Source organism: Nycticebus coucang, chromosome 8, assembly GCF_027406575.1.
Source record: "Nycticebus coucang isolate mNycCou1 chromosome 8, mNycCou1.pri, whole genome shotgun sequence".
Lineage (NCBI taxonomy): Eukaryota > Metazoa > Chordata > Mammalia > Primates > Lorisidae > Nycticebus > Nycticebus coucang.
The window spans coordinates 136350718-136367691 of record NC_069787.1 but is presented as its reverse complement, the minus strand read 5'-3'; the positions used below and the strand labels follow the sequence as shown (position 1 = coordinate 136367691).

General features: G+C 43.5%; 1 protein-coding gene and 1 pseudogene across 8 annotated transcripts in view; one reads left to right on the top strand and one right to left on the bottom strand.

Annotated features, from left to right (window-relative positions):
* TNIK (TRAF2 and NCK interacting kinase) overlaps positions 1–16974 on the top strand; it is a 395211-nt gene that overhangs the window by 81289 nt on the left and 296948 nt on the right. For all 8 annotated transcript variants that reach the window (XM_053599576.1, XM_053599575.1, XM_053599573.1 and 5 more), the window contains exon 2: positions 6337–6402. In XM_053599576.1, the coding sequence (XP_053455551.1) occupies positions 6337–6402 (66 nt within the window). The remainder of the gene's footprint in view (positions 1–6336; positions 6403–16974) is intronic.
* Positions 15878–16967, bottom strand: LOC128592374 (heterogeneous nuclear ribonucleoprotein A3-like; annotated as a pseudogene).

Sequence of the window (16974 nt, the reverse complement as noted above, 5' to 3'; positions counted from 1 at the left end):
CTGTGATGATTAAATGAGCTATTCATGGAAAATGCTTAGAATAGTTTCTGACACATAAGCTTCTGAAATGTCAGCTTGTATTGTAATTTTTATTGTAATGACTATCCACATTTGCCTTCATCAGTACTTGCTGAAAAGTTACGTTTTCTTTCAGGGAATAGCCTGCCTTCTGATATGTAGTTATATTTCATTAAAAAATAATGTAAATTACTTTACCTTGGAATTAAATTCTCTTCTCAGCCTTCCAGCAAAGGTTAAGATCTGAATAAAGGCCTGTGTAGCCTCCAGGGATTCTTGACTTTGGTAAATGTCAGTGATCTGCTCTTTGCTCCTTGGTGCGTGTAACCTTCCCCAGGCCCTTATCTTGGCTTTCAGAGCAGCTAAGCAAACACGAAGGCAAGGATCAGGCTGATCCTGGTCTCTTGGCTCGCCTGCCTTTGTGACATGATTATTAGGAATGCCTCACTCACCGTGCTGCCTGGCATATGATCACATCCTGACGGTTTATCTTCTCAACGCATGTGAGGCACGGTATACACCAAGGGGTTTTATGGATTTTTTTTCTAGGAGTTGGGAATATGGTAGAGGCTTATACGTGTGACAGCTTTGTACCTTTAGGGTTGAGGTAAGAGGCATGAGGTACTTGGGTGACTGGAACAGCTTGTCTAGGATGAAAAGCAGGGGTGCAGGTTGCTGGGTCTGTGGCACATCACCCTTCCTTTATGCAACTTCTTCTGTCTGTATTGGAGAAATAGAATGGACACCAGCTTTATCCAGTAAACAGTTGTGTCTAACAGTTCTGTGTTGGACGTGAGGCTAAGTGCTGGAAAATGCTGAGGTAGATACGTCAGTTCCTGTTATAGTTTGTCCAGAGAGAGAGTGTAAGGGGGACAGCACGCATACAGGTGGCTACCACAGAGCTGCCTATGATGTGCTGCGGGCAGAGAGGCGGTGGCACTGACGAGAGGAAGGCTTCTAAGAGGTAGTGGTGAGAGGGGCTTCTGAGGGTGGGCTTATTGGATGAAGAATGGCAGAGCTACGACACTGGTTGCTGGGTGTTATGACCCAGGCAGGGAGCACAGCACATATGTCAGAGAAATGGCGAGTTGTTTGAGGTGGTTGGTCCCAGCACAGAATGGTGGATGGCAGGGGGGGATGTTGGCCAGGCCTAGGAATGGCAGGGCCTTGACTTCCAATCTGAAATGCACCTGAAGTTATTTTAAGTCATGGAGAGTCATGACTAGAAACGTCTATTTTAGAAAGATCAGTGTGAATAATCGTTTGAAAGGAGGAAAGAATTGATAGAAAGCAAGTATGTGTAATTGGACTACAAGGGGGACAGAAAGTGCCTTGGTAGTGGAGAGGGGACCTGGGTGACACAGAGGACCTGGGTGACACAAGGGACCTGGGAGACACGGGGGACCTGGGTGACACACGGGACCTGGGTGACACATGGGACCTGGTGACACACAGGACTTGGGTGACATGGGGAACCTGGGTGACACACGGCACCCACTACAAGCATTGTGGTTAGAACCGAGAACCGTGTGAGACTGGAAGAGAAGGCTGCAGCACCTGCCTTCTGCAGAACCCTGGCCATGGTCAGACGGAGCAGCAGGGCTGTAGCCATGATTTATGGGGGAGGGAGGCCGACAACTGTCTGAGACCCTGGACAGTAGGATGTAGAGTGTTGTCCAGTGACAACTCAGGACACCTTTTCTCTCTTCCCCAATCCCAGCACCTGGAGGGCTGGATGTGTGCAGACACTCCTCACAGATGCACTTCATCCCTGGTCACATTCCAGTGGACAGTGACATTGACATAGCTTCCACGGTGTGAGCAAGCATCCCTCCATGTGCTTCTTCCAGCAGGACTTCTAAAGTGGTCTCTCCAAAACCTCTCCATGACCAAATGTGTAATGGTCTCTTCTCAGTCTTGCCCTAACCGCTCACTCTGAGGCAGGTGCACTGCTGAGCCCTCCTGCCCTTGCTGGATAAAACCCTTTCCTCCATCTCCCTTCATACCTATATCTCACTCATAGATTTTACTGCTCTGCCCACACCCTAGAGGTTGGCTTCCCTGCCTCTCATCTTCATCTTAATCACTAAGTGAAAAGATTCATCTCAAGTGTGCCCCACACCCATCTACTGACTCTACTCACAGGCTGATCCATCCTATAGGCACTCAGTGACAACGGTGTCACTGTATCTTGCTGTCCAGGGTCTCAGAGAGCTTTCCCCCCAACCCCCAATAAACCATGGCTGCAGCCGTGCTGCTCCATCTGACCACGGCCAGGGTTCTGCAAAAGGCAGGTGCTCGCAGCCTTCTCTTCAAGTCCCACACTGGTTCCTGGTTCTATCCATAAAGCTTGTAATGGGTGCCATGTGTCACCCAGGTTCTGTGTGTCACCCATATTCCCTCTCCACTACTATTGCACTTGCTGTTCAGCTGCTCAAGGTGTAGGCAGCTAACAACTGCTCTCACTTGAAAATTGTCTTCATCTGAAGGGTCTCACTTCACCCAAGATCACAACCTCTAGGATGGGGATGAGGGCAGCTGTGTGTAAGGACCAGTCACTGGAGGTGGGTGCAGAAGCCCCGTGTGTGTAAGGACCAGTCACTGGAGGTGGGTGCAGAGGCTCCGTGCTCCAAGGCAGGAGGATTCCGAGGGGGTTGTTCTGGCTCCAGAGCATGTTGGGTTGTTTCAGCTTAGCTCTTTCCTTGGCTCAGTGTGGTCTTCCTTCACCCTCCTCCAGGAGAGAGTGTTGTTCAAGGGACTCCACCCTTCCTCAGTGTAAGTCTCCGAGTCCTAGGGTTTGTTCCAAGGGGAGCACCTAGCTCAGCGTCTGTCTTCAGTCTCGCTCCTGCCCCAGGCATCAGCACTGTCTGTCCCTCAGGTTAACCCGTTTAGTCTCTGGCCTTTGCTCCTCAGGCCCTTGGGTATGTGGAAGCCTTAGCTTTAAGCCCCCATGGCTCAGGTTGGCTGGGCCGTCTGCCTTTTAACAGATGATTCAAGGAGAGAAAGCACTCTTGAGTCAGCTGCCCAGATCCTTCTGCAATGTCCTGCTGACCTCAGCCCTGAGGGGTCCATGAGGGGTAACCCTGCATGTGGGAGCACTCCCCTGCCCTGCACCTGCCCCTCCTTACACCCCTGCTTGGTTCCTAGGTTCCTTAAGGGAGCCATTAGTTACCACCCTGGAGCTCTTTCTTTCATATATATATATGGAGGTGGGTGCAGAGGCTCCGTACTCCAAGGCAGGAGGATTCCGAGGGGGTTGTTCTGGCTCCAGAGCATGTTGGGTTGTTTCAGCTTAGCTCTTTCCTTGGCTCAGTGTGGTCTTCCTTCACCCTCCTCCATGAGAGAGTGTTGTTCAAGGGACCCCACCCTTGAACCCCACCCCATATATATATATATATATATATATGAAAAAAATATTTGTTTGTTAAGATTTGTTTGTTAATAATTTTTTTGTTAAGAGAAATGAATGTTGAAAATACAATTGAGATATTTCAAGCAAATGTAGAGCCTGTCTCCAAATGTGTTGCAGAAACACCACTGGGCAAACAGTTCCTGGGAGGCACAGCTCAGCCATAGACAGCAGCTGCCACAATTTATGGGCTGCTGCTTTTTTTCTCTCTTCTTCATTTCTTTCTAATTCCATTTGTAATAAAACTTGCTGCTCTAATGGCCTGGTAGTTAAACAGATTTTTCTTTCCCATCTTGAGACCTCCCAGGTGGCCTGGACAGTGCATTCCAGCTGTGGGTGTCGGTCGACTCAGAGCTCTAGTCCTGAAACCATCCCAAGGTTCTGTCTGGAACCTGCTTGGTGGGGGCATAGCTGGGTTTCTGTGCTTCGTGAAGAGCTGAGCCAAGATGCAGTGGAGATGAAATCTTCACCTGACCCCACTCATTTTGGAGACAGGACAGCCCTTCAGTACCATCATGCCTTGAAGCGCGGGGCCTCTACGCCACCTCTACCAACTGGTCCTTGCACATGACTGTCCCCATCCCTGTCCTGGAGCTTGCGATCTTGGGTGAAGTGAAGCCCTTCAGTTGAGGACAGTTTTCCAGGCATGGGTGTGGATTGTTGCCCTTCTGGCATTATAAGAGCAGGTGACGCTGACACCTGTCCTTCTCAGAAAAGAGCTGACTCTTTTGGGGTTTCTTGCTTGTTTGCTTCTTGTTATTGTTTTGTATCTTCATGTGGAATCTTTGAAGGCATGTACCTAGGGGCTTTTCTTGAGTCTGACTTACTAAAGACTGTGACTGTTGAGTCCCTGATTCACACATCAAACTTGCTTGCCTTCCTTCCAGGAAGCAGCTCTCACCCATCCAAATGCTGTGTTGGGGTATGGAATTCTGCAGCATAAAGGTGGCCACCAGGAAGCATTGACAGATCACTGGCTACATGCAGGTGTTTGTGAGGCTTGCTTGCTTGTCACAGGAGTGCTGCTGGCAGATGCCATGTGGATCCTTAGGGCCCCCAGGGTCACACAGCCAGTCAAGGATGAGCTGCTTTGATCCAGGTCTATCTGTATCTAAAGCCCAGGCCATCCCCTCCTCTCCTCTTCATGCCTGGGTTGTAATACCTGGGGTGTTCTCATGCAGGTGCAGACTGGAGATAGGCCAGAGGTTGTAGCCATGTTTTGTGTTCCTCAGGGTAGTTTTGTGTTTTTGTGTTTGTTTTTTGTTTTTTTGAGATAGAGTCTTACTTTGTCACCTTTGGTAGAATGCCCTGGCGTTATAGCTCACAGCAACCTCAGACTCCTGGACTTAAGCGATTCTCTTGCCTCAGTCTCCCAAGTAGCTGGGACTGTAGGCACCCTCCACAATGCCCGGCTATTTTTAGAGATGAAGTCTTGCTCTGTCTTAGGCTGGTCTCGAACCTGTGAGCTCAGGCAATCTACCCGCCTTGGCCTCCCAAGTGGTGGGAGCACAGGTGTGAGCTACCATGCCTGGCCTCTCAGAGTATTTTTTTTAAATTAAATGCTTAACACTTGAAAATTAGGAGCTCTCATGTTAAGCAAAGTGTTCAGTTTTTCTCAAAAGATCTTTAGACCAGGCCATATTGTGCTTCTGTGTTGATGTGACAGCCGGTAGCTCTGGCCTAGTAAACCCACCTACCCATTTCTCCCCCACTGAGATGGACGCCCAGCTTGCCATGGGCCCTGCCCGGCCACTTGACTCATTCACGCTACTTGCCTGTCCGCTGTAGGCATTTAAATTTGTGGTTCTTGATTTATTGCTTTTAAAGAAGCATTTTCTGTCCAGGTAGGAATCAGTTGGGCTAAAAGTCAATTTTTGTCTCTGAGTTGAATTTATAGGCTTTGATTTTTCTTTTCAACTTTTTGGGATAGTAGATAGTTCAGTAAAAATAGCAGTAATTATTGGCCATTTATTGAGCACTGTAGCATGTAGCTGACTCTTAGGCTTAGTATACAGTTTGATGGGAAGAACCTGTGTGGTTCGCTGGGTTAGTTTGTGCTTAAACCCTGCCATCACTCTGCATGTCCTGCAGGAGTGGACTTTGGAGTGACACAGAGAGGGGAGATAAATGCAAAGAAAAACACTGGGTAGTTTTTCTACCTTTTTTTTTTTTTTTCTTGCAGTTTTTGGCCAGTGCCAGGTTCAAACCTGCCACCCCCGGTATATGAGGCCGGCACCCTACTCCTTGAGCCACAGGCGTTGCCCTAGTTTTTCTACTTTTAGGAAAGACAGGTCTTGCTCTTGCTCAGGCTGGTCTCCAATGCCTGAGCTCAAGCAGTCCTTCCACTTTGGCCTCCCAAAGAGCTGGCCTCCCACACAGATGGGAGCCGCCATGCTGAGTGTGTGTGGTAGTTGTGTTGATTCCATTTGCTCTTGAAAACTGCCGGTTCCCATGGGTAAGACTGCCCACACTCGGGAAGTACAGCCTTAACTGCCTATCTCAACGTAAGAAGCAGCTCAGGCATTTCAGAGAGAAACAGCTTCAGAAATGGGAACTCATCAGGAACATGAGTCTGCCAAGTCACTTGCTGTGCCTCCTGCAAGTGTATCTCCATCTGACAGTGAGAAATGTGTGGATTCTTTATTGTTTCAGTCAAAGAAACATCTGCTATTACCTGATCTAAACCTATTTCAGAGAAATGTAAACTAGAAGCAAAATGGAATTGGACTGATCTCATAGCTGCAGCTGACTTAAATTTTGAAATGTTGGTAGCATTTAATATTAACACAGGAGAGCTCTTAAAGCTAAAGTTATTATTTATTTGCTTATTTTAAATAAGTATTTGTTTTTGATTAAGACAATGCCTAGAATATTGTTTTAAATTTTTGTTGTTTGACTTTTTCTTTCAGGATCCTGCAGGGATCTTTGAATTGGTGGAACTTGTTGGAAATGGAACCTATGGGCAGGTGTATAAAGTAAGTTCCCTGAGTTTGAGCACATAAACACCTCACAACAGGTTTAGAATGAAGTGATACACCCATTAATTGACTCTCCATTGTTGTGAAGAAGGCTGTCTACCTCCCAGGGTTGAGGCCTGAGTTTTACAAGCTGAGTTTTACACGCTGGGCAGTAATAATAAAAGTTAAACAGAGATTGAACTGAAGAATTTCTCCTTTATGCCCTTTTACTAATTTTTGCTTGCAAATTTACTCAAAAAGTGTTTTAAAACGACATTTTTCCCTAGTAAGTTATCAAAAAAAAAAATGATTGTTACAAAATGTGGGTTGATTATTCTTCTGGTTCTCAAAAGGAAATGGAAAGAACTGGTTTGGGACTAAAACTTTTGGGGTTTTGGTGAGTGATGTATTGAAATGCTTTCAAAATAAACTCAACTGTTTCTTCATAACTATTTCTATGGAAAAAGCTATCATTTTCCTTAGTGGTATTGATACGGAATGGCATTCTCATCATAAATTATCTCTTGTTGTTGTGTTTTTAAAAACTCCTTCTCTGAGCTTTAAACTTCCCTTAGTTAATTAACATTATTGTATAAGTCATCAGATTGTAATATTCTAATTCTGCAGAATGTTGAACACATGTATAGAATGTTCTTGAGAATCTGGCTTTTAAAGCATAGGTATAATGAATATACCTTTATGCCATTATCTGAGGTTCTTTTTGGTGTCCTCTCCAAGGAAAAATTTCTCCCTTGAAAGAAATGTTGTGTTCTCAAATGTCAGCCTTTTATTTAGTCTACCCAGGCTGCTCACTTGATGTTAATCCTGCCTAACACAGAAAGAAATGTGTCTCAGCAAAGGCTTTTAAATACTTTCAATGAAGATAATTAAGTTGGAAGATTGTGTTATTGCCTTTTGAGAAATTGGATTGAACTTGCGAAGTAACTGATGAACTGAGCTCTGACATTGGGAGGAAATCACTCCTGTCCTGCTGTCAGTGGAGGGCTCTGCAGTGTGCTGTGCTGTGCGGTCTGTGGCTCCGTCTTGTCTTAGAGCCATCCCATTGTCATGTGCTCCTGCCTGGGAGACTCTTCACAGATTTGCACACAAATCCAAGGGAAGAAATTGCACACTCTTGTAAAAGGAGGTAACAAAGAGATTCAGTGAGGATGAGAAGGCTTGGGAAATCCAGAGTTATCCCTATTTCTTGTTACTTGAGAAGGGGAAAAAAGGGTAGAAGATCTTAGATCTTTTTAGAGAGGGAAGATAGACAGGGCAACCCACCCAGGTTGCTAACAGTATCATTCTAAGGGATTCCATTCTTCAGTGGCTAACACATCACACCTCACACTCTGCAGAGAAGGGTCCTGGCAAACACAGTGGACTTTGGATAGGAGACTTGGTCTCCTCATCAGCCCCACATGTTGTTCTGTGGCCTTGTCAGCCTTTTCTGTGCTTTAGCCAGAAGAAAATATAGTTAGAAATGCTTTGAGGAATCGTGATGCTTTATGTAAAGAATAGTGACTGTAATATAAAGGAAAACATAGCGTGTAACCTTCTAGGATTAACATTTTTTACCCATTGAGGGCTTGGTTTTAGGCAGTCAGGTGATGTGAGGGGCACCACTTATGCACAGAGACACTGGTATTTCCCAAGACCACTAATCCAGGTCTGCTGTCTCTCTTGAGCTATAAAGGATTGAAGTTTAATAAAATAGCACAACATGAGCTAAAAGATAGGTGAACCTAAAGAAAATTAATCAAAAAGTGTTCAGACTATAGGTTATATAAATATGGACTAGGTATGCTTCTAAAATATTGTGGATATAAATAGAAATTGTTTAGCCCTAGAAGAAGGCCTTTATACAGAGTTCTGTAATGAATGTTTCTTTACATAAACTGCTAAACTTTTTTTTTTTTTTTTTTAGCATTAATGTGTTCTCCATTTGTATAAACTTGTCATTTCAAGATTGTAATATAAAGGAAAACATAGTATGTAACCTTCTGGGATTAACATTTTTTACTCAGCATGATTGTCTGGAGATTTAATGAGGTTATTGCTTGTATGAGTGGTTTGCGCCTACACACTTGTGTCTTATTCTTGCTTTTTATGAGGATATATCTAAACTATCCTCATTTAGCATAAATGCTGATTTGGGGATTGAAACAAACATTTTTATCAAACTAGTGATATATGTACTGTTTACAGTTCAAAAAATTTTATCTACAACATGCATTACATTTCGTCTAATGACACTTCAATGTCTAAGGAAATAATAATTAAAATAATATTTGTCTAATGTGGCAATTTATACTAACAGATTTTCTGATATTGAACTAGTCTTTTATTCTAAGAATAAACCATGTTTGGTCATAGAGTATTAGCTTTTTAATGTGCTGCTTTGTTTGCTAATATTTTATTTAGAAATTTTTAATCTATATTCCTGAGCAAGATTGTTCTATAGGTTTTTTTCTCTATGGAGTCTTTTCTGGAGAAAGTCGTTCCAAAATGGAAACTTTCTCTGTGCTCTATAACACTCCAAATAACATTGGGATTACCTGCTTTATTAGGTTCAGAAGCTGCTAAACTTTTTATTTTAATTTTTTGTAAACCTCTTATTTGGCGTTCCTGGTTTTTATAAAGTCAGGTATAATTTTATGAATATCTGTATGGACATAGCCTTTTATTTTATGGAAGAATTTATTGCAAGTTTCTTCTTTTTTTTACAAACCAGCCTAAGAGAGTCATGATATAATTTTATTTACAAAAAGTGCTTAAGAAACATACTTAATATAATAAATACAAAGTATATGTAGGTATTAAGAGAGTTTTTGCTGAAGTACATATGCATGTGCCAGATACATCTGGATGTGGAACCATAAGTATTTTCTATAAAAAGCCATTTAATAATGTTTAGCTTTTCAAGTTTGATTCTGGTCTTACTCCCAATTGTAGCTTATTACTTGTTTAGCATTTTATCTCAGGTAATCAGGTAGCAATTCAGTTATCTTTTTTTTCCTTTTATTTACTAGAGAGAATAGGAAAATATTATAAATAAAGGCCAGTGATGCTCTCTCAGGACTTTTAATGAGGAAACCATCTCTGTGTTCATGGTTCCCATTAAACAATAAGCCAACAGAAGACCCCATCCCTGTTTGCTAAGGTCTTGGCTATGTATTGACATACCAATGTTACCACCTATTGGGAAATAATGGAGTCTGGACACATTTTTGTTAAAATATAGTAATTATTTTAGTAAGTCATAATACAGTAGAACCTCCTTAGTTGACCCCTTTTCTACACTGACCACCTCCTTAAGGTTACCTAATGTTCCCGGACCGGACATGTGTCATATGTGTGAGTCAGCACAGCAGCCTCATTGCTGGTGGTGACCACCTCCGTGTGCTGACCAGTGTGGTCACCTGCAGAGGTTCTGCTGTAGGTGTATAGTGTTTACTTGTAAAACACCACTGCAAATTAACCATAGATTTCAAGTGAATGTTAGTCTATTCTGTCTCTAAATTTGCCCTTTTGAAATATGTATTAGTTATTGCAGAGACAAAGACACATTTTATCCCTGGGTGGTAAAGCATTTGGGAACATGATAGATTCCTTGTTGTTTCTCAAGTTTTTTTCAATTATCCTTAAGGTTGTAAAGTGCCAAGTGCAGAGGCCATCTCACTGTTATAGAGCTTGTGAGAGAGAGATATTGTGTGTGTGTTTTCAGAGGGTCATAAGGGTCTTCACAGGTCATCTAGTTCTATCAGCCTGTCCTTGGTCACCTCCAGGCACGTGGAGCTCCTCCCCTCCTAGCCAGTCTGTTTTCCTGCAGCTCCTATGAATATTTGTTCTATACTGAGCTGAGATCCCATCTTCTTAAAGTCATTTCAATCCTTTCATAGCTGTGGAGCAATTTAAAATGAAATGTTTTCCTCCACAAGCATATAGCCCTTTAGATACTTGGGGACGTTTTCCTTTCAGCAGACGTACATGGCATGTCTTGGTCTCTGGGCAATGTGGCTTCAGCTACTTAGTTTGCTCTTAACCTCAGTCCCAGGCCTTTTGTTATCCCAGCTTCTGTTCTGAAACTATTCTATTGTGTCTGTTACAAAAAGTAGTATTTTGTGTTGCCAGTAGTTTTGTATTTCACAAAATCTTTTGTATCCATCATTTGATTTCTTATTTAATTTCTATCATAATTTCATGAGCACCTTGCTTTTATCCCAGGCTCTTTATAGTTCCCTCTGATGGTACAGCATTCCCCATGTCCCATCCCCTACCCCCGGCCCTCTGGTGACATAGTTCCCTCCTCCTGGTATAACACCCCCCAGGGCCTGTCCCTTACCCCTGGCCCTCTGGCTTCTTTCCCTTCCAGTCTCAGAGCCAGTCTCCTCATGGAGCAGCTTCTCCCCCTGTGCCTGCTACAGCCTCCATCTCGGCTGCCTGTGAGACTTCCTCTGCCATGTCGGCCTGTTTGACTGTCTCTGTGTTACTGCCACTGTCTGAATTGTCTTACTTTTCTGTTTGCATATGTATTAAATAATTCAAATACATAAATAAAAGGAAAATAAGGCCAGAGACCTGGGACCCAGCATGTTGAAGTCACCAGCGCCTAGCACCAAGAGATGTGTACCCTGCAGGCCCAGAACTCAGCTGTGTGTTCCATGGTAATTCCTTTTATACTCGTTCCCAGGTTTTACAGCATTTCCTATCAAGTCTTCTCTAGAAAAGGAAATCTGCACAAAAGTAACAAGCAAAATGCTCATAAGGTGGCAGGTGGATGTGGATTTCACGTTAAGTGAATTGTCGGTAGTCTGTAGAAGTGAAACCCATGCTATGTACAGAGCCAGACAAATGATTTCCATTGTTCAGTCTTCCAGCCTAAGTTCCTAAACTTTGTATGCAAAACAACAATGCAAATTAAATATGTAGATTTGCAGGTCCCAGCCTCTGAGTTTGATTTTGTAGGACTAGGTATGGGCCAGCAGGCTGTACTTAGAACGTGTGGGTTCACCCTGCTGGTCAAGGCCTCCGCCTCAGACCTCTAGAAACTGCAGAAGTGTGTCTCGTCCTCTTGTAGGGTTGCTGGAATGAACAGAATGCCAGTTGTCATGCTTTTTGTGATCATTTACTTTAGGGTTTCCATGCCAACTCAAACTTGCATAAACTGAGGAAAAACATAAAACAAATATTGACCTGAGATGTGCCACCAGCCAGCTTCGACTCAGAGATTTGACTTCCAGTGTTTATCTGCTGTGCTCGTGATCACAGCTTAAGGTGTTGCTGAATAATTCAACACATGACCTAAGAATCAATATTGTCAAAACCAGCCTGTATAGCAAAATACGAGCTGTCAGATGAAATTTTTCTCAAGTATTTATATTGTGATCTCTTCATTAACCTTCTGTTAAAAGAAGACAAAGCATTTTAATAGTAAACTTAAACATAGTCTTTATATGAATAGATGATTCCGTGACGTTACCCAGTGTAGCTCCATGGCCTGTTAAAATGAATTATGTATTTTACTATATTCACTTCTTGTTTGGTGAGGAGTATAGGAGAATGTTGTGCTTTTTAGATAATAGTGGCATTTGCTTTTAATCAAGAATTTTCAATATAAAGAATAAATTCTTTCCCACTTGTTGAATGCCAGTGAAAGGAGCCCTGTACTTTGTGTAGAATCACACGCACTTGAGGTGGCTCCTGTTCGAGGGAAGTTTGTGGGCAGATTGTCTAACTCAGACTCTTTACTCACTGTGGACTGAAGTTTTCATGTATGTTGTCTCATAGTGATTTTGGTCCCATCATACAGGGGAGGAAGCACTTTTATTAAATCACATTGTCACTCCAAGGCAGGGCTTCTGAGCCTTGGCACTGTTGAGGTTGTGAGTTGGATGATTCCTTCTTGTGGGCATCCTCCTGTGCTGTAGGACTGTCTCCAACCACCCCCTCACCCTGGCTTTCTGCCTCCTAGACATCCACAGCGCCCCTCCCCCCAGCTTCCTGGACACCCACAGCTCTTCCTGGGCCCCCCGCCTCCTGGATACCCACAGCAGCCCCAAGTCTTGATAGTCAAAACTTTCCCCAGACATCGTCACTGTCCTCTGGTGGGGCCACATGACTGTTCCAGGGATAAGACAAAACAATAAAACTCTTGCAATCAAGGTGCATGTGGGGACAGCTGCATGTAGCAATTGAAGAGACCGTGCTGCCCAGGCAGAGTGAAGCCCTGTGGGTCTGGGGCTGTGGGGAAAGCACAGAGGCCTTGGCATTCACACACATCTGGGAGTGGAATTCCACATTCTCATAAGTGGAAAAGGGTGCAATGAAAAGGAGTTTGAAGCAGGACTAAGCTGGATTTCCAGTCTGGTCCTGTGAAGACAGCCACCATGTCCTCTGAGTCTGGACTTCTTTAGGGTTGTTATGAAAACTCCCAGGTAAATACACAGATGCCCTCATCCTGACATGAGGCACCCACACAGTAGCCTTTCTTTAGCCCAAATACCTATGCCAACTCTTTCTAGGGCCTCACTATCATAGGGTGTTTCACGACCTGGAAGGTACGTTCATAGAAGCGTAACATCAGAAACACACATGTCTCTGCCCTGCCTCCCACATTTGATTTTCTAGTTTCATGTATGCTCTGAATGGCATTATTTGTTTTACATCCTATTCTCAATACTGCTTGCTGGCAGAATGGGGACTGAAGACCCCATTCTTCACAAAGGAAAGCACCCCCAGAAAGGGAGGAAAACTGAAAAGTAAGTTGAGTGAGTGGGAACAAAGAAAAGTCAGCTAGTTTACATTTAAGCTAGCCATTGCTAGCAAGCTTCTTGCCTTTTCTGAAATTTTAGCCTGTTAGGGGATACAGCTTACAAACACCCTGCTGCTAGGTCTATGAGCATTCTGGGGAGAGTAATGGCCATAGAAGAGATTATGGCAAGTGCTAGAAAAGATACATCTTCTTTTTTTTTTTTTTATTAAATCATAGCTGTGTACATTGATATGATCATGGGGCATCACACACTAGCTTCATAAACCGTTTGACACATTTTCATCATACTGGTTGACATAGCCTTCCTGGCGTTTTTCAGTTATTGGGCTAAGACACTTACATTCTACATTTACTAAGTTTCACATATATCCTTGTAAGATGCACCGCAGGTGTGATCCCACCGGTCCCCCTCCCTCTACCCACATCCCCCCTCCCTCCCCCTACCCACATCCCCCCTCCCTCCCTTCCCTTTCCCCCTTCCCCCTATTCTTAGGTTGTAACTGGGTTATATAGCTTTCATGTGAGAGCCCTAAATTAGTTTCATAGTAGGGGTGAGTACATTGGGTACTTTTTTTTCCATTCTTGAGATACTTTACTAAGAAGAATATTTTCCATTTCCATCCATGTAGACATAAAAGAGGTAAAGTCTCTATCTTTCTTTAAGGCTGCATAATATTCCATGGTGTACATATACCACAATTTATTAATCCATTCGTGGATCGATGGGCACTTGGGCTTTTTCCATGACTTAGCAATTATGAATTGGGCTGCAATAAACATCCTGGTACAAATATCTTTGTTATGATGTGATTTTTGGTCTTCTGGGTATATGCCCAGTAGAGGAATTACAACCTGTTCCAAAAGGTAGAAAAAGAAGGAAGACTACCCAACACGTTCTATGAAGCAAACATCACCCTGATCCCCAAACCAGGAAAAGATACATCTTCTAGGGCATTTCCTGCCCATTAAACAGGCAAGGCAGATACCCATTGTGGAGATTTGCATTTGCCTGGGGCAGAGACCAAGGGAGTAGCTCCAGCTCTGAGATATGGGCAGAAGAGCTTATATCCCTTATCACAGAGGAAGATCCTCCGTGGTGGTGATGGGAGGAAAATGCTTCCTTCTCTCTCACTGATCCCTCAGAGAAGATGAACGCTGGTGGTTTTACTCCACAGAGAGCTAGCAGAGCTTAACACCTCTCTAGAAATCTGTGTGTGTGACCTCAAGCAGGAGGCTATCCTAATACAAAGCTCAGATTTCACATTTCTGAAGGCTACCCTTAAGGTTAATAATAATAACAATAGGAGCTGATATGATCAATTGGAGAAACTGCTGATGTCTTTGTTCCCTCCCTCATCTTACCCTCTGGGCAAATAGACTTCAATAAAATCAGAGTGGAGCAAACACTCTAGGCCATTGCTGGAATCACACTACGGGCAATGGATCGCTGAGCTCCCACTTTTAATTCTTAATTCTACGACATGTCTCTTGTCTTTCTTTACTGTGGCTTCTAACTCTATATTTCTTCAGTCCATCGCCACCAGTTTCCACAGGTCTCAGCGGACGCTGCTGTCAGGGCAGGACCCCAATATTGCTTATGTGGCATTCAATGATATAATTGCCATTTAGATAATGTAATTGGTCTTTAGTATTTACAAAAAAGCCAATTTCTCAATAATTTGTAAAGAGGAGATAGATTATTTGAGGAATGAATTTGTTGTAGCACTTTGGAACTTTGGTGTGGTGAGAATGATTTTTGAATAATTATTTATTTTACAAATTTCCTCATCAGGCAGTACAAGACTTCTTGTGGATCTTGTACAAAGTAGAGAGCTTTTGTTTACAGTGAAGGGGTGTGCTGTACCAAGAACCTCAGCTGAAGGTTGAGGACCTTCCTTTTGATTTTTGGTTCTACCCCAACTTGCCTTAGCCTTGAACTTTGCACAGACTAATGGGGACTGTCAGTTGTCCACCTTTCGTGGTATACCCCTCCAGGCTGTGAGGCTGCAGTGAGCGCTGACTGCAAGGGTCTGCTGGAGGGAACTGCCAAGCATGTTAAGGCTCTCATAATTCATTGCCAGAGCAGGTGGTGGGTCCTGCTGTGCAGGTTTGGGGCAGCTTCTTCCCACTCTGTCCCCTCTTCTTAGTCCACAGACTCCTGGGCTGTGGGTGAGCGATGCCGTCAGGGCGCATGGCCCCAGTTGCAGGTTCACTCTTACACCCACCCCTTCTTATCGTGTGGTCTTCAGGCAGATGAGGGTCATAGATTTGAGCAGGCATCTCTTCTGGTTGTGCTTCTTCTGACCTTTGCCTCCTTGACATTTATTTATTTATTTATTTTAAAAGTTAAAAATTCCTTAATTTTTTATTTCTGGTACCACTACCACAATTTACGGGGTGATATACCCAATATAATGAAAAGAAAAAGAAAAAGCTACAACAGATAAAAAACCTTAGGAATGTAGATCTAATTGTCACTACATTGCATTAATCAAGAGCTGCAATTTTTGCAAACTGTGGCTATGTCAGTCCTGAATTAGAAGGGTTTCCTGTTTAAGCTGCAGTAACTTTTCTGACTATGGATCATCGTTCCTTCTGTGGCATATTTTTACAGTTCCTCTAATGCATTTGGGACGACTGTCACAAAGTAAGCTGCAGCTTTCCTGACAACTCCTTGCTCTCTCTCCTGCTAGGAACTGTAGCCCTTTTCTGTTATTTTTAGAACCTTCTGCTACCATATCCACCACTTCCACCACCAGATCCATAACCACCACCATATGGACTGCCCGAGCTTCTTTCACCAAAACTGCCCCCTTTCATGGGTCCATATTTGATTGCTGTTGTCCACTATAATTTCCAAAATCATTCTAGTTCCCACCACCACCATAATTACCTCCAAAATTTTCTCCTTCATTGTAACCATCATATCCTTCTCTACCACCATATCCACCACTTTGATTTCCATATCCTGATCCACCACCACCATAGCCCCCTCTACTACTGTAACCAGGACCACCGCCATGTCCCCACCATCACCTCCAAATCCATTGTATCCACCATCACCTCCTCCATAACTACCTCTGCTGCTACCACCTCCACTACCATATCCTCCTCTTCCACCAAAGTTTCCACTATGGCCAAAATTACCTCTACCACCTCTAAAGTTTCTTCCCCGACCCATAAAGTCGCCAGATCCACCTCCACGACTTCTTTGTGATCCAGCAGACTGCATCTCTTGTTTAGAAAGGGCCTTTTTCACTTCACAATTATGCCCATTAATAGTGTGGTATTTCTGAACAACAATTTTATCAACAGTATCATGATCATCAAAAGTTACGAAAGCAAATCCTCTCTTTTTTCCACTCTGCCTGTCTTCCATAACTTCAATGGTTTCAATCTTGCCATACTTTTCAAAGTAATCTCTCAAATTATATTCTTTTGTATCTTCTTTAATACCACCAACAAAAATTTTCTTCACTGTGAGATGGGCCCCAGGCTTTACAGAATCCTCTCTAGAAACAGCTCTCTTTGGTTCCACAACACGCCCATCAACCTTGTGTAGTCCAGCACACATTGCTGCATCCACCTTTTCCACACAAGAGTAAGTCACAAAACCAAAGCTCCTGGAACGTTTTCTTTGGAGATCTCTCATTACCACACAATCTGTGAGTGTGCCCCATTTCTTAAAATGTTCTCTTAAACTATCATCTGTACTTTCAAAGCTCAGACCACCAATAAACAGTTTTCTCAACTGCTCTGGTTCCTTTGGATCATGGCCCTCATCATCCCCCGCCCCCCTGTCCCCCATGGCGGTG